The sequence below is a fragment of the Pyrgilauda ruficollis genome, unplaced genomic scaffold, assembly GCF_017590135.1.
Source record: "Pyrgilauda ruficollis isolate IOZ18807 unplaced genomic scaffold, ASM1759013v1 scaffold12, whole genome shotgun sequence".
NCBI classification, from domain to species: domain Eukaryota; kingdom Metazoa; phylum Chordata; class Aves; order Passeriformes; family Passeridae; genus Pyrgilauda; species Pyrgilauda ruficollis.
In genome coordinates, this window is record NW_024510321.1 from 470,172 (window position 1) to 492,177 (window position 22,006).

At 48.2% G+C, this 22,006-nt stretch overlaps 2 protein-coding genes across 2 annotated transcripts in view; one reads left to right on the forward strand and one right to left on the reverse strand.

Annotated features, from left to right (window-relative positions):
- Positions 1–16,793, forward strand: part of OBSCN (obscurin, cytoskeletal calmodulin and titin-interacting RhoGEF) — a 176,302-nt gene extending 159,509 nt beyond the window's left edge. Inside the window, exons 102-113 of the mRNA XM_041488781.1 lie at positions 547–4,114; positions 4,690–4,815; positions 5,769–5,879; positions 5,998–6,165; positions 6,898–7,020; positions 9,276–9,446; positions 10,963–11,083; positions 12,017–12,256; positions 13,799–14,022; positions 14,466–14,541; positions 15,110–15,259; positions 15,391–16,793. Of these exons, the coding sequence (XP_041344715.1) occupies positions 547–4,114; positions 4,690–4,815; positions 5,769–5,879; positions 5,998–6,165; positions 6,898–7,020; positions 9,276–9,446; positions 10,963–11,083; positions 12,017–12,256; positions 13,799–14,022; positions 14,466–14,541; positions 15,110–15,259; positions 15,391–15,568 (5,256 nt within the window). The 3' untranslated portion in view covers positions 15,569–16,793. The remainder of the gene's footprint in view (positions 1–546; positions 4,115–4,689; positions 4,816–5,768; positions 5,880–5,997; positions 6,166–6,897; positions 7,021–9,275; positions 9,447–10,962; positions 11,084–12,016; positions 12,257–13,798; positions 14,023–14,465; positions 14,542–15,109; positions 15,260–15,390) is intronic.
- A 1,352-nt stretch (positions 16,794–18,145) lies between these two features.
- Positions 18,146–21,914, reverse strand: LOC121365741 (7-alpha-hydroxycholest-4-en-3-one 12-alpha-hydroxylase). Its single transcript, XM_041490176.1, has one exon. It carries the CDS (start codon positions 19,970–19,972, stop codon positions 18,443–18,445), a length of 1,530 nt encoding a protein of 509 aa, XP_041346110.1. The 5' UTR covers positions 19,973–21,914; the 3' UTR covers positions 18,146–18,442.
- Between the last annotated feature and the right edge of the window lie 92 nt (positions 21,915–22,006).

The following is a 22,006-nucleotide window of genomic DNA, read 5'->3' on the forward strand; positions in this document are numbered from 1 at the left end:
TTCTCTCAAATAATTAAATTGATTGCCCTCTGAACATGCCAGTTTCTCTCTGCTGGCTGGAAGAAGAAGCCCAGCTTTAACTGAGATGCCCTACATGGCAGAATTTTGAGCAGAGGAATCCCATCTCCTACACTTGGTAGGTCTTCTGCTGGCCTAAGTCACTGCAGGTTTTATTGCACTCAAAGGATTTAAAGCCATTTACTCCAGCAAGTCTCTCACCTGAAGTTATCCATCAAAAACTCCTTTCCATCTGTTTTGAGTGGCCAGATTGACTTTGGAAATCTCAAACAGAGTCCTGTTTCCTCCCCAGTCACCAAAGCAAGGGTGTTCCCTGAAGTCAATTTAATTTCATGTCAGTAAATGAGGGAAGAGGAAAATTTGGAGAGAACATGAGGCCTGAATTGGTGACATGTGCAGAGGGTGGCAGTGTCTAATCAGACTCATGGGTGTGGTATTTAGGGGTGCAGGAGTTCATTTTGGTGTGTTTACTTTCCATTCTCTGACCATGTTCCCATCTCCTTGGGCTGTGTCACGTTTCCTTCTCAGCGCTCCCTGATGTGCTACAAATCCATCCTGGTGATGAGGTCCATCCCAGAAATCCTGGAAAGGACCCACGACAACAGCTCCCTGGCCATCTCCCGACACCTCATTGAGGAAAGCACTTCATCCAGCACCAGTGGCTCCTCTTCAGACAACGAGAACTCGAATTTCCCCCAAAAGAGGCACTTTGGCTCCACCCCAGAACTGCACTTGCCCGTGTTTGATGCCCCGAGCTATCCCGAGCCTCTGAAACGTGCGAGTGAACGGGAGCACTCCAAAAGCTCCATCCCTCCAGTAAAACCCATGAGGAGGAAATATGCTTCAATGAAGGGTGAGGTGGGGCAAAAATCACCCACAGAAAGCAAAGAGTTCATGACAAGTATCTTACAGGAGAAAGAGGAGAGGCTCCTTCCCAGCCTTCGGGGAGAGCCATCCCAAAAAAGTGGTGTTGCTGAGCCTTCATCCCTGAGGGCTTCCACAGAAAGCACATCACCTGTGCATCAGAAAGAAAAACCAGACACACCTTTATCTGAAAAGGACAGAGGTGAAGAGGCAGGGGATGGGGCAGAGAAGCCATCTGCCTGTGTTCCCAGGCAGAGTGTCATCAAAAGCACCTTCTACAGCCAAGCAACGGAGCTGCCTGCGAGGCCGCCTTCATCACCAGGCAGGGACTTCAGAAGGCACCTGGACAGAGCCAGGAGGACTTTCCGGAAGGCTGGGTATTCAAAGGTGCCCCTCAGTGGCCTCCGTGAACCCCTCCTTGAGCAGTTTGAACTGGAAGAAGAAGAAGAAGAAGGAGATGATCGCAAAGAAAGTCTGCCGGGTTCCTTGACCAAATCCGCGTCGTTTGACACTGCCAGGAAGCCCCCACACCCTGCCATTGCTGGTGCCAGCCGCAGCCGCTCCCTGGATGACTACAGGCTGAGAGCCTCCAGATCCCTCAGGGAACAAGATATCTTGGAGGAGGACTGTGATGTGTTGTCCCAGGAAAGCTGCCCTGAAGGCAGCGATCACTGCGACGTTTTCGCAGGGCCTAGCAAGGGATGTTCTGCGGGCACAGCAGAGCAAGGGGACGTCAGGAGAGCCAGCAAGGATTGCTCAGGAGAGAAACCCTCTCCCTCCACACACTGTGAGGGGAATGGGTGTCCCCCTGCTGTTATACAACACGTAGAGGGACTTCCAGTGTCACCTCACAGGAGTGAGAATAGGAAGCGTTTACTGAAGAAGTCAAAAGCCACCGAGATTGAGGAGGATGTTGAATGTTTGGAAGGCAAAAGCCCCATTCCAGCTCCCCAGTGCTCAGATGTATCAGCACCATCAGCTCCAAAACATGAGAGCACAGAGGGTAAATCTGCCCCTGGCCATGCTTCTGACTCTGCTTTTCAGGAGGGCAAAGAGTCCATTTCAACCCTCACACAGTCAGAGACCACCCCAAAGTCATCTCCTCCGAGTAAGGGAGGGGTGTGTCTGCCCCAGGAGTCTGCTCCCACTGACACCCACCCCGACCTAACAGGTGGAAGCTTGCTTGTCAAAAGGACAGCCCCAGCCCCACCTTGGAAAGACAAAAGGCAGAAACATTCAGATGAAAAGACTTCTGCTCACGGCACTGCTGAATCTGAGCTCATGGAGCATGAAAGCTCTGCTGCTCCAGAACAAACAGAAACTGATTCACTTCCAGTATGTAAAGACAAAAGTGAGGAAATTCCTAGGAAAAGTGTTCCAGCAGCTACTGTCACGCTGGGCAAACAGCCAGGTACCCTCACAGCTGGTGAAGGTGCTCCTCAGAAGCTGAAGACCCATAAAGACGTGAGATCTGCTGTCCTGGAAGATGCAGAAGCAGCTGTTACAGGAATCACTCCACCATCAGCCCATGGTGATGAAAGCCAAGCACACAAGAAGGCTCCTGTTCATCTGGACACAGCATCAGCTGTCCTGAAGGGAGAGCAGCTCGCTGTTCCCAAAATCCCACTGCCAGGATCAGTGCCAGCTCTGGTCTCTGATGGAGCACAGCAGGCTCTCAGCAAGGAGAAACTTGCTGCTCTGAGGAGTAAAAGCTCAGCTGTCACAGGGGTTGTTTCCAGTTTTGCCCATGAAGGAGCTGAACCCCAGAAGGTTCCTGAAGGCCATGGCTCAGAGCCTGCTGCTCTGGAGAGCAGACACCCAGCCAGGGCTGCGTCCTCCCAAAGCACTGTCCTCCCTCAGGTCTGGGAGGGTGAAAATCAACAACATCCAGAGGTGTCAGTTCACAGGGAGATGAGATCTGTTGTGGCAGCAAGTGGAAGCCGAGCAGCTGGACAAGCTGGGGCTGCTCCTCTCCCCAGGGCTGGACATGGGGTGCTTGAGCATGGGATTTCAGATGGTCTGGAGAGTGGCAGTTCAGGTGCATTAACTGCTTCACAACCAGAAGTTGCTCCAGCTTCAGCCTATGAACTGGCATATGAGGAATATCCAGAGGGTTATGGTGAGGGTGGCGGCATTGCCTTGGAAAGTGGAAGATGTGATGCTGGAAAAGCTGCCCCACCGCTGCTCCACAGGGATCATCATGGTCAGGAGCTGTCACACCACAGATCTTCTTTTTACAGTGACGAGGAGTCTGCTGTGCTGGAGGGCTTGGTGGATGAGATGGTTTCCCTCTCTGAGGAGATGAATGTTTGGGCAGAGTCAGTTTCTGGAGAGAAGGGAAGCAGCAGGCACATTTCTCCTCGCAGAGAGATGTTCTACAAAGACAGCCAAGCACACGTGGACACGTCCTTCCCTTCTGTCCAACAGGGTGGAAGAGGAGAAGTCACTGAGCAGGATGACCTTGCAGAACCCTACCTTGCTGTGAGCGAGGAGCCAGGAGACCTGGAAGAGCAGGGAGCACAGACAGTTCCTCATGAATGTGAGCACCTGGAGGACTTGGCATTTGAGACCTCCCCTTCCAGCCCAGAGAGCGTTTCCTCCACAGAGAGCTTGGACACTGCAAGAAGACCCATCCACGTGCCAGTGATCAAGGACACTGGCAAACACCCAGAGGTTTCTTTGGTGAAAATCAAAGACCTGTCAGATGAAACACCCAGTCTTGGCAGTGGCCCCCAAAAATTTGACATCTCGGAAGTGGAGCCTGCCTACTTGAATTTCTCGGATTTGTACGACATTGTCTATTTCCCATTTGAGTTTCTGAGCTATAAGAAGCCTTCACCCAAACCAGTTCCTAGACGGTTTATGTTCCTTGGTGAAAGGGCAAGGTCCCCTCCTGCAGGACATCTCCATAAGGATAAAAGACTGTGCATCAGGGAACAGGAAGACAAGAACAGGAAGAACCGTTTGGAAATATCCGAGGATTCAAAGGCAGCTAACTTATTAGCCATGGGGAAAGGGGCAGAGAGCCACAAAGAAATGTATAGCTCCCAAAAGGACTCCAGTGGGAAGCAGAAAAGCTCTTTCCACACTAAGGCTGGACTCTTTAAACCATATGCAAGGTCTCATTCAGTGGAGCAGTCAGTGGAGCAGAGTCTGAAGAAGAAAGTAAAAGCTTCTGTTGCCCACATTTCAAGAATCCTAAAAGGAAAGACATCTCCTGAGCCAGAGGAAGGTAATTATTTCCTTGTGTTCCTTCACAGATTTGCTGCCATAACTGGGCTCTGCTACAGCTGCCCTTTTCTTTTTCCCCAGCATGTTTGAAGCTGTGATTAGACTGGAATTGCAAATCTGGCCGTGGCAGGTTCTGAATTCAGCAGCCTCCACCATCAGGTCTCTGCTACTGGCTGGCTTCAGTGCAGAGCCAGCTGGGTTAATCCGCTGATGGAAGGGGCTCAAATCCCCTGTTGGAGGTTGCACAGAAGCAGACCAGGGCTGGGTGATGCTTTCCTTGCTGCAGTTGTCATCTGACCGTGGCAAATCTCTCAGGTTAAAGTGACTGGGAGAAGTTGAAGTCACCCTGGTTACTGGACATGGGGATGTGTCCTTTCTTCTCTGCCATCCCTGGATATTCCCTGTTCTTCCAGGACACTGTTCTGTTTGCAGCAGCTGTCACAGACTTCCCTGTTAATCAAAGGCTGGTTAATAAGGGAACCTGTGACTATTTATGTGTGAAGGCAGAACTGTCACTGCAAATAGGTGCCACGGGGAGAAGGATGGCCTTGAATGACTTCTCATCCTTTCTCACAGCAGAGTTTGGTGAGCTGGGAAGTGAGGCAGCAGAAAAGGAGCTGCTAATAGGGGCTGAAGGATCTCTGAAGAGGAAATCAGCACTCCCTTCATTCAAGCTACCAAGCCTCATCCCAAAGGAGAAAGGTATTGCTGTGGCAGGAGTTATTGGTTCACCTCAGAGGGTGATTCAGGAAATAATTGCTTTTTCCCTGGCAAGTTTCCCCTTGGCTCCATCAGAAGCATTTTCATGTTACTATCCCAGCATTCAGCAGAGGCCAGACACTGGGAAGGGCAGTGTGGGAGGCTGGTAGCCCCCTGGCCACTGTGGAGAAAACCCCTGGAGAAACACAGAAGAAAACCTGAGTTCCCCCTTTCCCATGGAGATAGGAGCAGATGTGATGCTCTATAGGGATTTTTCTTCTTCAATATCCATCTTTCATGTCTCTTTCTCTCTTCTTGTGTTGTCTTGATCACAGAATCATTTAGTTGGCAAAGACCTTTAAGTTTACTGAGTCCAACCATTACCCCAGCACTGCCAAGGCCACCACTAAACCCCCAAGTGCCAACACATCTGTTAAATCCCTCCAGTGATGGTGACTCCCTGGGCATCTTCCTCCAGTCCTTGACAACATTTTCCATGAAGATATTTTTCCTAATATCCAAACTAAACCTCCCTTGGGGCAACTGGAGACCATTTCCTCTTGTCCTATTTGATCCCCTCGTCCTTGAAATTCCATAATTCGGTTTTGCTCCCACATTTAGGTTTGACCAGAGGAAAACCCTGGCTGTGACAGGGTCTCTCTCTGCTCTGAGCTGTTCTGCTGCTTTAGCTGTACCAGGGCTGGGCAGTACAGATATTCCCCATGGATTTTCCAAGATCCATCTGGAGGAACAGATGATCCATGGGTGAACAGGGTTCCTTCACCCGTGTGCTCTGTGCCCGGGGGATTCTCCAAACGGTGCTCAAAGGAACGGCATGCCATGAACCAGAAAGCTTCTTCACCCCATTAAAAATGCTTTCTGACGTCCTGCAGGGATTTGTCTCCCACAAATCTCTCCAGGCCACCCTGAATCCCCACTTTCCCTCCTCTGTGCAGCCCCGTCGTTCGTCGAGGAGCTCGCGGACCAGGCTGCGGCCGCCGGACAGTGCGCGACGCTCTCGTGCCGCACGGCAGCTCACTCCTCCCTGCACGTCAGCTGGTTCAGAGGTGACACTGCCACCCCTCCAGAGAGAGCCTGAGCCCCTGCACAGGCCTGCAGGGAGAGCTTGAAACACCTTGGTGTCAATTTGCAGGGTACTTATCTCTCCCACCTCCTGCTTTCCAGATGGGATACCTGTGCAGAGCAGCAGCCGGATCCTCATCTCATCCACGCTCAAACACTTCCAGCTGTTAACGATTCTCTCTGTTAATGATGAGGATTTTGGTATTTACACCTGTGTGGCCACAAACTCTCTGGGCTCAGCATCCACCTCTTGTGTCATAAGAAAAGCAGGTGAGAGAAGGAGTAGCAACAGAAATAGGCATTTAAGTATTTCTGGCCCCAAAAATGTAACCTATCATTACCTCTGAGGTGAGATTTCTCCACATAGGTGCAGAGGAAGATCTCTCCCTTGCTATGGTCCACAGCCTGTGCAGGGTTCATTCCCTCTTCTTCACTTTTTATTTTCTCTCCTGGATTATGAGCCACTCCGAGACAAAATCTTAGTACTAAGTTTAAATTAGGGATGGTATGTCACCGTTGAGCAGAAATTACACAAATTCACTCAAAGGCTGCTTTGCAGGAGAAGGGAAGTTTAATAGGAAAATCCTCTTTTTTATAGACAGATTCAACACATTCTACTTGATTGACTAATTAACAAAAACATCTTTCTCACAAACAGTCATTGAGAAGAACAGAAAAACAGAGTAGGAAAACACCACCTGCAGGTTGTTTATACCAACAAGTTATCATCGTTTCTCTACAACTCCCTAAAAAGTCTCACAAGTCCACTGTGAGAAAACAAAGCCCATTTTCTCACTTTCTGACCGGGCTGTTGCATCCACAGTGGTAAAATTGCTGTTCCACTAGCTGTGTGTATATATATGTATACATAAAAAACATATATATATATATGTTTTATATATATATAAATAATATCTGCAGCTGAAACATGCTGGGTGTAGAGTTTTGTATCACAGCAGTGCTGCTGTTAACACTCTTGGGGTTTGTGCCTCCTCTCCACAGAGGTTCCTCCCAGCCCTCCACCCCCTGACATCGTGGAGGTCTACAAGGATGGAGTGCAGGTGGTTTGGAAACCTGTAGAAACCAACACCCCTGTCCACTACACTGTCCAGTGCAAGACTGAAGGTAAAGTGCTGTCCTTATGCTTTGCAAGGAACATCTTGGTTTGTATGATCTCTTCACCAGCTGGATATTTTATTGTTATTCAGAAACAGCCTGATTTAACTCCCCAGTTTAGAGTTAGGAATGGGATTCATACAGCTATCATTTAACCATCGAAAAGTTAGGGGTTGTGCTATGTTAAATCAACCTGGAATTTGCATATTCATACCAAGGCTTTGCTAAAGTGAGAATCAGACAAGGCTGTGTGGAAGCTACAACCAAAAAGTGAGCAGCTACAGGAGAAAATGCCTGGTCTGACATGCAGCTCTGAGTAATCTGACAAAATTAGACACTAATGAAACAACATCATCCCAGGCTCAGGTTTTCTGTACAGTCTTGGAGAAAGATGATTTGTCAACAGGCAATTTATCCACTGCTGAACTGCTGTGCTTCCTTTTCCCATTGACTGTGGAGGAAGCTTAGGGCAAAGAGCCAGGACAAGATAACGAAAGTTTGACAAAACTGTATTAACCCTTTGATATTCTCTTTTGAGGCTTGGTCCAGGGGCTGATGAAAGTCAGTGGATCATTTAGTCATGGAATGGTTTGGGTTGGAAGGCTTAAAAACCATTAATTCCAGCCCTCCTGCCATGAGCAGGGACACCTTCCACTATCCCAGGGTGCTCCAAGCCCTGTCCAGCCTGGCCTTGGACACTTCCAGGGATCCAGGGGCAGCCACAGCTTCTCTGGGCACCTGTGCCAGGGCCTCAGCACCCTCTGAATAATAAATTCAGAGACATCTGACATCTCATCTAAGTCTCTCACAGTTTAAAGCCCTTCCCACTCATCCTGTCACTATCTGCCCTTGTCAAAAGCGGATGTTTTCCTGTTTAGTTACAAAAGTTTTGTATCAAATCCCCAAGGCTGTTCTGTCTCTCTGGGGATGGATTTGCTGTTTTTATTATCAGTGTGGTGTCTGATAGCAATTCCTGCTGCAGCCACACAAACACAGCCTGGATTCAGCTGCTCCATGTTCCTTCATTTAATTCTCCAAACAAACAAACAAACAAACACACAAACTCTCCCTTCTGGATTAGCATGGGCAGCAGCTTTCTGCCCTTTCCCTCTGGAGCTGGTGTGAATCACTTTCCCTCCAACACCACTTTCTTTATCATTATTCATCTTGACAAAACTGTAGGAGAGATTTTGGGGAGGATACAGACACAAGTTCTTCCAATTAGGAAGGAAAATGGGGAGCAGCATCTACAATTTTCCAGTTTTCTGTGTATTTGTCAGGAACTTGTAAAATCCTGCTCTCCTGAACACAGGAGGATTAAGGTAATCAGGAATAAATTCCTTGGTTTATCCATTATTTGAAAACTGACTTCTCTATGCTGCTTCTGCACATATTTTTCTCTATTTCTAAGCTGTATCTACTCCTTCTTGCACAAACAGCCCCCAGTTCAACCATCACCCTGTAAAATCACTGATACCTTGGATTTAGGTGGGGAATTTCTGCTTATGCAATAGTTTGAGGCTCTTTGCCAGATTTTATCTGAATGAAAGGATGGTTTAATCTCAGGCAGTTTCAGGGAGTTGGGTACAGCCTTGAGCACAGCAGCAAAACAGGGGGCACAGCATCATGTGGGAGGAAGGCTGATTAAATGTTTGCTGGGGATTTTCTCCTTCCTAACTCAGTCCCATGAATAATGAGTCCAGAATGCACTTAGAATTCCAGTTCCCTGAGAAATCACCTGAGTGTCTTGAAAGCTGAGTAAAACCCCCATGTGTCAAACACTGGGTTTGAACTAAAAACAAACACTGGCGTGGTGTTAGTGGATGGTTCTGTCCAGGAATCCTACACCTCATGGTCTCAACTGGATTCATGACAGGGCCAACAGGAAAAAAAAAATATTTATCTTTGGTTTGGAGTTCTTGATGTATATTTCCACCAGAGTTTGGTGGCATGAGTTAGATAAAGAGAAAAAATACAGGAAAATTTCACCACTCCTCTGGAACAATATTGGCACAATTTGGAATTATCAGATATGAACCAGCTGATTTTAGAGAAGAATGACACAGGTACAGCCCCAAAGCTGGCCATGGTAAGTTGGTTTGTCCACATTCCCAGCACATAAATAAAGCTGGTGGGGAAAAAAAAAACAGGAAAAAACCAGCAAAAAAACTCCACAACAAAATCCCAAATCTCAAAAAACCTCCAAGCCATTGTGACCATCTTAAAATGAGTCCTGATCTCTTTTCTCTCTGCCCTTGGTTCAGGTGGGGAGTGGACAACTCTTGCTTCTGACATCACTGACTGCTGCTACTATGCCAGAAATCTCCCCCAGGGCTTCGTCTACAGCTTCAGGACAGCCTGCAGCAGCAGGGCAGGGATGGGCCCCTACAGCGACCCCTCTGCCAAAGTCACAATCGCTGCCAAGGATCAGATGGGTAAGACCAAACACCGAGAAAACTTCGGGATTTTCCTGCATCAAACCCACTGCATCTTTTTAGATGTGGACCCAGAAGTCAAGAGCAAGTGAATCAAGGTCAATTCCACTTGGCTCAGGGTTGTTCGGGGCTTTTGCATCTAAAATTAAATTAATTTCTAATTATTTTCTGGTTCTGGACACAGGGGAATAGGTATAAACATATTAAAAACCTCAATAAGATAGCAACATCATGTAAATATAAACAATGTGTAACTGTATTAAACAAAACTTTAATATTAACTAAAATTTAATATTATAAAATATAAACTTTATTATAAAAATAATAAATATAGAGTATTTATTAAAATAAGTTAAATTTAGTAATAAAATAAAAACCTGGGAGCTGTAGATTACCTGTTGAAGGCACAGTTTTGATTTGAGATTATGACAAAATGGGTCTTGTACAAAAAATGTTTTACTGGAGGCATTTACCTACTGCTATAGATCTTGCACTGGTGAAAACTCTGGACTTGCTTACATTACAGACTAAATCCTAAATTCAGTAGTTAACTTGTCTATTCTGGAGTCTTCCATTGGGAATTATTGTCCTTCTGTGGTGAATTTTCCAGCTGTATTTTGTCTCTGAAGTACAGGAATCTTGATTTACTCTTTCTGTCACCTGTTTGACTACTTTGTACTGCACACATGTTTCTGTAAGGGGATTTAGGGACAGGACAAGGGGATGGCTTCAAAGTGAAAGAGAGTAAATTTAAATTAGATATTAGGAAAAAATTGGTCACTGTGAAGGTGGGGAGGCTCTGGCACAGGCTGTCCAGGGAAGCTGTGGCTGCCCCTGGATCCCTGGAAGTGCTTTAAAAATAAGAGATCCATGGCCCCACAGCAAACATATCCTCGTAGCAAAGGAAATGTCCTTTCTGTAAAGAAACAGAAGGATGGTCTAGCTGGAATTTCCTCCCAATGGAGAGGGTTGCTCTGTAAAAATCGGTTCACAGAGATATTTTTAACTCACCCCAAGTCCTCTGCTTTTCTTTTTCTCAGGATTTCTTATCATATCTCAGCTTTCCCAAGCTTTAGTATTTCAGGGGGTGTTTGGACACGACCACACGCCACAACCAGAGCAACAAATTCCAGCTGCTGCTCTGAAATGTCCCACCACAATTTTTCTAATTGTTTCTAATTTCTAATTAGAGTTTCTAATTTCTTGACAGTTTTTACCATATCTTGAGGATTTGCTGTGTGAGAAAATAAGAAACAGTGGCTAAGATGTTTGGTACCATAGCACACGACATAGAATCCATCTCATTCTGTCTGCAGTGGCCACACCAGGGAATTTTGGGGTGGGCAGAGCAGAATCTGCTGCATTCCAACAGCAGTGGGTGCCACAGCTGGAAGGCAGAGTCACCTGGGGAAAGCTCTGCTTGTCGTTGTTCACAGATGGCAGGGGAGACTCTGAGAGGCTCCAGTTTGCACACAGAGCTGTGTTCCCGTGTAAAGCCTGTCCCTTTCTCCCACAGAGCCTCGTGCTGCCACGCAGGAGTTCCCATCAGCTGCCCCAGAGGAAGAGAGTGAAATGATCTCACCTCCTGAGCCCTTCCCAACCTACCAGACCTACGCCTTCCAAACCGAGATCAAAAGGTAGAGAACCCAGCTGAGTTCTTAATGACCCAGAGGGAAATCCCACATGTGATGGAGCAGCTCTCCTACAAAGAAAGGCTGAGAAAATCGGGGTTGTTCAGCCTGGAGAAGAGAAACTTCAGGGTGACCTCATTGCACCTTCCAGTACCTGAAGGGAGCCTACAAGAAAGATGGAGAGGGATTTTCTGTAAGGGGATTTAGGGACAGGACAAGGGGATGGCTTCAAAGTGAAAGAGAGTAAATTTAAATTAGATATTAGGAAAAAATTGGTCACTGTGAAGGTGGGGAGGCTCTGGCACAGGCTGTCCAGGGAAGCTGTGGCTGCCCCTGGATCCCTGGAAGTGCTCAAGGAAAGGTTGTTTTACCACCCTTACTGTAAAAAATAACTTCTTCCTCATATCTGGTCTAAATCAACCCTTTTTTAGTTTAATACCATCCCCCCTTGTCCTGTCACAACAAATGTGCTGGGCAGGAGGGCAGCCACTTAACTTATCATTAAATGAGCCCAGGGCTAACAAAGTTTCTTGTCCTTGCTGCACCAACCTTTGCAGACTCCACTGCAGTCAGGGTGCTGGGGTTCAACTTTCTTTCTCTGCCTTTAAACTGTACAGTTTAAAGACACAGGAGGATGTGCAAACTGTGACAGTAGATGGAATAACTCCCCACCAGGAGGGAGCTCTTGCCTGGAAGAGAGACAGTGATTTCTGTTGCCAGCAGGGGTAGTTCTCTTGCTCTCTCTCTCCAGAGGAGTTAAGCTCTCACTGCTGTAATTTAAAGTGACTTTACAGTTTGAAGACACAGGAGGACGTGCAAACTGTGACAGTAGATGCAATAACTCCCCACCAGGCACAGATGAAAAACACAGCATGGGATCCTGGAGGTTTTAAAGAACGGGAGAGCAGCTTAACGTGCCTTTGTGTTCCTTTGAACCAGGGGAAGATTCAGCATCGTCCGGCAGTGCCGGGAGAAGGTGAGCGGCAAGACTTTGGCCGCTAAAATCATCCCTTACTGGCAGGAGGACAAGCAGGCTGTGCTGCTGGAGTACCAGGTGCTGAGGAAGCTCCACCACACCAACATAGCCCAGCTGAAGGGTGCCTACGTCAGCCCCCGGCACCTGGTGCTGATCCAGGAGATGTGTGTGGGGCCAGAGCTGCTCCACTCCCTGGCCTTGCGGTAAGAACACGAGGGAAAAGCTTCCCAGTCAGGGCTGCTGTTGGGAGGAGATTGTATTTGTGGGGTGCCCCGTGTGAGGAAGGAATGATGAACCTGACTTCACGTTCTCAGAAGGCTAATTTATCATGTTATGATACTATATTATATTAAAGAATATTAAACTAAACTATACTAAAGAATACAGAAAGGATACTTACAGAAGGCTAAAAAGATAATAATGAAAACTCGTGACTCTTTCCAGTCCTGACACAGCTTGGCCCTGATTGGCTAATGAGTAAAAACACCCACAGCAGAAAGTAATGAAACAACCACCTGCTGGTAAACAATCTCCAAACACATTCCAAAGGAGCAAAACACAGGAGAAGAAAATGAGATAAAATTGTTTTCCTTTTTCTTTGAGGCTTCTCACCTTCCTAGGAGAAAAATCTTGGGCAAAGGGATTTTTCAGAAATATGAATGTGACAGAGGAAGACACCTATTGCTTTCTCCTGACAAACTGGATCATCCCTCTCCACCTATTCCAGTGTGCTGTCATTGCACACAGGATTTGTAAAGTGTTTGTTCTGTGTCTTCTTCTGAGGTAAAAAAATTACTTGAGTTTTCTACAGCAGGACAACTCAGGACCACCCAGCTGAGATGTTGGACAAAGTGTACAGTGGTTGATATGAAACTCTATTGATGTCTTGTGCAGGCTGACCTAGAAGAGAGGCTAGACAGAGCTAAAGAATAAAGCAGGGATTGATTCAAAGGATCTCCTCCATGGCTCCACCTTGGGCAGCACAAGAGCCCAGCCAGGGCTGCACCCAAGATGAACCCAAATGGTCCCAAAATGCACGAGCGCTCCCGGGGTCTCTCCCTGGGATCAGCTCTGCTCCATGTGCACATTGCAGTTCAGTGTCCAATTCCAGCTCAGCCCCTGCACTCCCATCCTGCTTGTTTTTCTCTCTCCAGCCCACGGGGTTTGTGCTCCTGGGCTGAGATTTGGATCATTTGTCCTTGGTGCCCAGCTGGAGCAGGAATTGTTTTGTCTCCCTGCTCTGTGCACAGAGCTCACCATGCCCTGATGTGAAGCTCAGCCCCACACACTAAAGCAGCACAGAATCTGAAAATATAAAAGCTCAAACCTGAGGCATCACTCTCTCCCATCATGTGATACATGAATGGTTTCCTTACACCAACACCTGTTAACCCCAACACCATGACATGGAGGTCATTGTGGGTCAGGAAGATTCATCATTTCTCACAGTGACAGAAAATGGATCTGCTGAAATCCTGTGGTTAAAAAAGAAGGAATTGTGGGCATCAAATCTGCTTTCTCTCTTTCAGCTCTACAACAACCTATTGTTGCATCTGTAAACATGATTCACAGGATGGACCAGCCTCTCCACACAGAGCTGATTTGCTAAACTAGAGTTGTTTCTTCTTGACTCTCAAGGGTCTGATGGGATCAGACACCCAGAGGAGGGTGATAGTGGGTGTAGAAAGGCATTTTTGGGCATGCAGACAGGACACCTGTGTTTTCTATCCCCCTTCTCTCACCAGGCCATCGTACTCAGAGGTGGAGGTCCGAGACTACCTGTGGCAGATCCTCAGTGCCACTGAGTACCTCCATGCACACAACATCCTGCACCTGGACCTCAGGTCTGAGAACATGATCATCACCGAGCCCAACCTGCTGAAACTCCTGGATTTTGGCAACGCACAGTTCTACACACCAGACAAATTTATTACCATGGACAAATGCTCGGATTATGTGGAGACCATGGGTGAGTAGAGCTCGGTCACAGCGACTTGGGGCTTATCTGCAATCTGTGATAAACAGAAAGACACAAACATTGGTCAAGGCAGCAGGTCCCAGCAGGAAAATCCTTCCAGGTGCTGCTCTCCAGTGCCAGTGTGAGTTTGTGGGAGCAGTGAGTGGTGACAGCTGTCCCACTGCAGACCACAGGGGACAGAGCTCACAGCAATGCCACTCTGGCTGGCACCCATGTGTCCATTTATCCAGGGATAAAGCACTGCTGCCATCTGCCCAGAGGCTCTCATGGTTTCACTGCAATCAGCATCCATGTGGAAGCTCCTCAACCAGCTCCCTGTCCTGGGAGCTGCCTCTCCTCTTGGGAAGGCAGCAAATCCTAAAAGTATCCACTGCCTTTGCGCTGCTCTCAGTACATTGGAGAGATCCTTGCCTCACACAAGTTTACTTTTCCAGCTCCTGAGCTGCTGACAGAGCAAGGAGCCCTTCCCCAGACTGATATTTGGTCCGTCGGAATCACAGCCTTCATCATGTGAGTCCATTGATTGCTCCCTGGGCTGTTACTGGCTTTAAAATCACAGTTTCAGATTTTAAATCACAGCCTTCATCATGTGGGTCAGTTGATTGCTCCCTGGGCTGTTACTGGCTTTAAAATCACAGTTTCATAGAGTTAATCTCAGCTGTGCCCCTCCTTTGGCAATACCATGGAAAGATGGAGGGGATGGATGGGCAACCCATGCCAGGGCCTCAATGCCCTCACAGGGAAGAATTTCTTCCCAATATCTAATATAATAGTTCTTTTTTAATTTAAAACTGTTCATCCTTGTCCTGCCACTACAAGCCCTTATCCAAAGTCCATCTTGGAGGCTCTCTTGGCGCCTCTTTAGGCACTGGAATGGGCTCTAAGGTCTCCCTGAAGCCTTGTCCAGGATGAACAATCCCAATTCTCTCAGTTTTTCCCCAAAGGAGAGGTGCCCCATCCCTCTGCTAACCTCGGTGGCCTCCCCTGGCCTCGCTCCAACAGCTCCACACCCTCCTCATGCTGGGAGCCCCAGAGCTGGAGGCAGCTTCATGTTTTCAATTCTCTTCTCCTGGGGCAGGCTGAGTGCCAACTACCCCATCAGCTCGGATGTACCCTGTGAGTTCCTGAGGACAGCCAGGAAGGGAAAGCTGAAGCTGACGCGGTGCTATGCGGGTCTCTCCGGGGGAGCAGTGTCCTTCCTCCAGAGCACTCTGTGTGCAAACCCCTGGTAAGAGGCTGGCTGTGCCCCCAGCAGCACAGCTGGGGCACATCCTGGGTGTTTCCCCCTCTCTCCACATGCAAGGAGCCTCCCCAGGCAGCGGGGATCCCTGACTGACCCCTCACCTTTGTCTGTCCTAGGGGAAGGCCCTCAGCCTCCGAGTGCCTGCAGAGCCCGTGGCTCCAGGAGACAGGTCTGGACAACAGGCAGCAGGCACTGGTCACCTTCCCCACCACCAAACTGAGGAATTTCCTCACGGAACGGGAGAAGAAGAGGGGCCTGCTGTGCTCCAAGTACGGCCTCATGATTGCACAGTGACGTGGATGTGGTGACAGATGGCAATCACCTCCCTGTGCCCTCCTGCACCGAGTGTTCGGTACCAAACCCTCCTGCCAAGCTGCTCTCTGCCCAACACACTGCGTTTTGTCCGTGTGTCCTGCCTGCCACGGGCTGTTTCTGTGTATGTGTGACTCGTGGGGGGAACTGGGACACTGGGCAGTGAAGGCAGCAAACCCAGCAGTGACCTTGTAACGTGCAGATTTTGTACCACTAAGAGACTTTGCCACTTTGAAGATGAGATGCTCTTCCCTGGGGAGCAGAGGCACATCCACCTGGAGATGTGGCAGAGTGTCCCTGGCAAAGGCTGAGTGTTTTAATTATTTTTAAAAATCCTGAAATGTCACGTTCCTCTTTGACCTTCAAACCCTGCTTTCCTCTGCAAAGGATGGTGTTGGCTGTGTCATTGGTTTGTACTCATAACTTCAGTGTTCCTTTGAGTTTCTCTGCAGTGATTGATGTATCCCTCCATTTCCCATATGAGCAGCAGTAAGAGGCTTTCTCAGAGCTGTGTCTGGCTGTGTTTAGATGCAGGTGAACAAGAAAACAGTTCCTAATACATCACAGGTGAATACTAAAAGTGAGGCTGTTTATCCAGGGATGCTCTTTCCCAACAAGTTTAACCCATATTGTTCCAAACCTGAAAGGTGGAACATCATGACTCCTTATCCTGCTGAGCATACAGAGCAGGAATTACGACTGAGAGCAGAGGAGCTTTCCCTGTGCTGTGGAGAGCAGGCACCAACTCAATAGACTGTAAAATTTGGAATGTTGAAGTGATATTGTCTGCACTGTGTGCTAGAGGAGAGAAACCCAAGGGCTTGGGGCCAGAGTCTGTGCTCAGTTCTCTGGGAGGAGAGCAGAGACAGACACTGCAATGAGGGCTGCCCCCCCAGGAAACCTTTCAAGACTCTGGATCCTGTCCAATTTAACTTCTCTCACAAATCCAGTCAGGTTTTTGTTGGCACAGGCTGGTTCTTTGCTCTTGCTGGTGCACTTTGGGATGGAAAGGTCAGTGCCAAGGAAAAACCTATCTAAACATAAAAAAACATAATTATAGATTAACTCATTTGGAGCTTTCATGCTCTTCCATATATGAATTATTTTCTCTTTTGCTTCTCACAACTGCATGCATTTGGGCATGTCTGAGCTCTTTTATAGACTCAACACTGTTTGGTTAAATAAACCATTCTGACGAGCAAATAAAGCCAGACTTTTCTGCTGAATCATTGTTATTACTTTTACATCCCTTCCCCAATCCCAATCCACATTTGTGCAGCACACATCCCTCACCCCTCAGCTCTGACCTGGGCTCTTTGTGATAACCTGTGTACACTGTCTGCTAGCTGGGAACCACTTCCATGCAAGACATCCACGTGAAAAATCCTTTTCCTAGAGCTTTGGAAGGAGGACTTCACCTGCTCAGGATGTGATGATGGCTCTGAGCTGCCCAGCTACCCCAGAGCATTCCTGGGCATGATTTGGAGCTTGCACTGACCAGAATGTGAGAAGGGCTTCAGAGGAGTGAACCCATGGATGACAAAAAAATAGGTGAGAGCTGTAGCTGGAGCATGGAAGGAGTCAAAAGGTGCTGGAATTGCTAATGGAAACATCAGCTGTCTCAGTCAAGCCTTACAGGTAGTTTTTGTTTTCCTTGGTCCTGCCACAACTGCTTGATAGTTTCTGCCTGAATTTTCACCACCATCATGAGGTCAGGGCTAATGACCAGTCTGGCAGGCTGGGATAGTTTGCCCTTGACATGCAGTTACAACATCACCCTGGCCTTTGCAGGACAAAGCAGAATCTGGATCTGATGTTTGGACACGTGTGAAAATGTTTGAGTTTCATTCCTCGACCACAAATAATCTCCAAAGTTCAAGGTTAGTGTCAGCATTAAAATCAATCCACTGTTCTCTACACAGGAGAGGTTTGGGTTTAACTTCTGAAAGGAAGTGGTGAGAGTCCTAATTGTTGAAGGGAAATAAAGCAAAGCAGAGCTTGTAGAGCAAAGTTTTATCCTGCACTGATCCAGCAGATAAAAAATATGTTTGAGGGCTATAAGATCACAGTGGCTGTAACCCATAAGGGACTGAGGTTGCTCTCTTTGGAAGCCTCATCAGATACAAGAAGGGAACCACAAACAAGATAAAATTTCCCCAAGGAAATTCTTACATCTCTGGAGAGGATATTTGCTGCTCTCTGACCTTTCAGGGGTTCACCACAAGCTAATGCCATTCTGCTAATGATACTTCATGTGGAAAATAAATTATCAAGTGCAGGGTGTGACCAGTCTATGGACTAGTCATCTATCTGCATCCAACCAGCCCATTTCATCCCCTTACATCTCAATTTTCCTCCCTAAATCACCCAAATCTCTCCTTTATCCCCCTTTGGTTCCTCCCCCAAACACATTATTATTTAAAGTCCTGAACAATCACAAAATGCTCTTCTCCTACACAGCATAGGCACCTGCCCATAGACACAACCCCCCTTATCCCAGGTGGTGATCCAGAGAGCTGTTCCTGATGACACATCTCCACGGGAGTCATGCTGGGACCGTGGGGCAGATGCTCTGCTGGCACAGCCCTGGGAGGAACCTGGACAAAACCCTTGTTCCTTGGAAGCCCTGAATTTGAGTTCCCACTTGCCCATCCGACCCTGTGCTCCTCCTGGCTTTCAATGGGCTGATGGCCCCTGGGATGGCGCACGAGGAGGAGGTAACAACAAAAGCCATGACAAACATTAAGCAAACAAGATCATATCAGCGCTGACACTGCACAGATCTGATAACCACGGGATCAGACAATTTGTCCCATAGGTGACACCAGAACAAACAACACCACAGGACTCCCCTGGTTAGAAGCATGGCCGGTATCTGAACCGAACGTCGCGGACGGGCTGCATTGTCCCGAATCCCCAGCGGCTGATGTCTATGGCTGGGATCTCCTCCTCCTCATTGACCAGCTCCAGGTCAAAGTGACTCAGCATCAAGAACACAAACAATTTCATTTCAGCACTAGCAAAGAAGCGCCCGGGACAGGTGGAAACTCCTGCTCCCCAAGGCATGCTGACAAATTTCAGCTTCTTCCCGTTTCTGTAGAAATCTTTCCTGGTGCCATCTGGGTTTACAAAACGGTCGTACTTAAATTTGTCAGGCTCCTCGTGGATTTCTGGGTTCATCTGCAAGGAGATGTGTGGGAACAGAGCCACCCTGTCCCCCTTGCGGAGGGTGAGCTCTGTCCCACTGCTTGTCCTCAGGGAGGTGTCCTCGAGGACAGCTCTGACCAGCATTGGGGCTGCCACCAGCCTCAGGGTCTCCTCCAGAGCACTGTCCAGCAGAGGAGTCTGGTTCAGCATGTCCCTAGTGACAGTAACTGGGGGGCTCCCTGCCTTTACTTCCTGCCCACTCTCCCTCAAGACTTTATCCACCTCATCTCTCACAGCCTTCAGAGCCTCTGGATGCTTCAGCAGATGCAAGAGGAGCCAGAAGGCAGTCGGGCCCGTGTTGCCTTGGGATGCCCAGAGGAGCATGAACATGAAACGGTCCCGCATGTACTCGGGGACACCGTTTTCTGCCAGAAGTTTCTCTTGATCACTTATCCAGCCACTGATATTGTCCTTCTGCCAGACCTTCCTCACAGACAGCATGTTCCAGAAGAGTCTCTTCAGCCGCTCAGCCTCTCTTTTGTCCTTGGGAGGCAGCAGAGCAAAGGCCAGGCCAGGGAAAAGGCGGTCGTACTTACGAAACTCCTGGAAGAGCTGGTTGGAGTGGAGGCGATCCTGCTCTTCAGCTTTTTCCTTGTTCCCTGCCCCTCGGGGTGGCTCGGTGCCATACAGAGCCAGATACCCAGCTCTGAAGACAATGTTGTAGCAGTAGTGGAAGAGGTTTTCCTCCTGCCACGCTCTCTTCTCTCCTGAGCTCAGGTTGAAAAGCAGCAGCTTCCGAAAGCTCTCCATGGTGGCTTGTGTGAGGACAGTGAGGCCATCTCCCATCAGGTGCTTTGTGCTTGATGTATGAACTATGTTATGAGTGGCTTCGATGGGCTTGTAGCCAAAAACCTGCACCACCAGCTGAGTTGCACTAGTCCTAAAGTCCAGTTTAGATCGCGATTCCTTCACAATGGTGCCAAAGGAGAAGGGATCCATCACAAAGGTGAAGTAGTAGCCACCGATCAGCACCGTGAAAATATCCCCGTGTTTGCTCTGCATCCTTTTGAGAAACTTTGAGCTGTCCTTTCTGAATTCCAGCAGATAGCCCAGCCAGGGAATGGTACCTTTGTCCAGGGGCGGCTCATTGGGTCTCTGTCTCCGAAACACTCCCAGGACATAGAGCCCACCGAGCAGTGATGACACCAAGGTACAGAGGAGAACCACCCAGAGCACCATGAGAGTTCTGTGCCTGTCCAGGAGCTGGGATTAAAGGCAGGTTGGGCTGGGAATGTGCATTTTATCCTCACCCAGCAGCTGATAGGCAGATACAGAGCTGACAGCCTCTGTCCTCATTGGCTGTGTTTGCCTTGCCCCTGCCGAGTGCTCTGCTCCGGGGTGAACTTGTCCCTGGATGAACAGAGATTTTTAAGGTGGAAGGTATGTCGGAATCCTGTTGGAGTATCCATGCTGTGTTAGGGGGATGGGTTTTGGCATGAAGCAAATTCCCTTCTCTAGTCTGTATGGAGCACAGATTTTGTAAGGAAAATGTTCAGAGAATCCCACTCTGCGATTTCTGCCTTTAAGACCAGGCAATGGACACTCACTGAAAAAATGAAACCAAGAGTGGATGCTGGAAATGCTACTGGAAATGAGCACAGGACCGAGGGAAGGGGGTCACAGCTGAACTGATTTGGTCTCAAAAGCCAAGAGAAGGAAAAGTCTCTGACATTTTGGTGTTCTCCACAGCACATGGTGTCCCAGGAGTGCTGGGACAATGCTTTGCCACTGAACAGTGCAAGTGCTGCTGCTCTGTCTGAGTGCAAAGCAAAGCAGCTGAGCTGCCCCACGAGTGAGGAGAGCTTGAGCCACTGCATTTGCTTGGCACCAGAAGAGTCCGGAGTTTCCAGATGCTCCATCCAGCCCCCGGCTGGGGAGCAGTGCCCACGGGGACCACAGCACTTCTGCTCCACCCACTTTCCCTTCTGCTTCTCAAACTCCCCTGTTACCTGTCCCAGATGGGGTTTGGGGACAATGCCAGGGACCCCATATCCCACCTGGCACTGCTGCTTTGGGTGCTGCCACCCTGATCTACCCAGACTGCCACCACAGCCTGTCCCAGCCACTGGCGCTTGGGCCTCTCCTCGTGCAGGATGGAGAGTGACATTAACTCCCCTCCATTCCTCACCTTTGCTCTTCCCTAGAGCATCCCATCGTAAGTCTTCCACAGTCCCAAGAGCCTTCCTCTGTTTGGTATTACAATCTTCATCTTTTTAGCTTCCCAGCTGCTGTCTCTTTCCACGTTCCCTCCAGTGACCTGACCCGAGGAGTGAAGGCCACATCATAGCATCAGCTAAATATTTATTCTGGCTTTGTTTTTTTAAGGAAAGCTCCCAACCTTACCATTTTGGAAAAACACTGTAGCAGTGTCGGGAAGAAAAATAACAGCAGTGATCAACTCAAAGCCCTTCTCAGTCATGCAACCTTATGTAGTAATAAAATAAATGTGATGAGTGCTTTCTCTTAAATTAATAATTTTATTTGTACAACTCCAGGCAACTTCCTGACTTAATAGGTTTTCAGGATGGAAAGGGACCATTTAAGGTTCAGGAGCATTTGGGGTGAATAATGCCTTTAAATAAAACTCAGCAAACTCAGCCTTGAACTTCTAAGCTGCACGGGGTAATAAGGATTGACCATCAGCTCTCTGTGCTCTTCTGTTCAGGACATGCTCTCACTCTGTTGTGTTTCAAAGTCAATATTTATGTTACAGGTGGTACCCATGGATCTTTTTTATCTCGTCAAACCAGATCTTGGAAGGCAAACACCTCCACCACTGTTCTGCTGAGCCCCCTTTTTATCTCTTTCTCACTGGTCTGGACTTTGCTCTGCTCAAACTGCCTCAAATCAGCTGATGATCAAACTGATCTCTAACCAAGGCTCTGCCCCTTGGAGAGTCACATTTCCCTGCTCAGCAGATCCACGTGGCACAGCTCATCATGACAGAGAGCAACTCAGCTTAAAGGTGTCCAGTCCTTCCTGTTGTATCTCCTGGTAGAAAACAAGATTGTCCCATTTAAATCATCTGGCAGATGGTAAGAGCCAGGAGAAGCAAGGCCATCCCTGTCACTGTCATATTTGCTGGAAAAATCTCCTTGCCCAGGATTCTTCTCCTGGGAAGCTGAGAAGCCTCAGAGAAAAATGAAAACAATAATTATCTTATTTGCTTCTCCTGTGTTTTGCTGCTTTGGAATGTGTTTGGACATTGTTTAC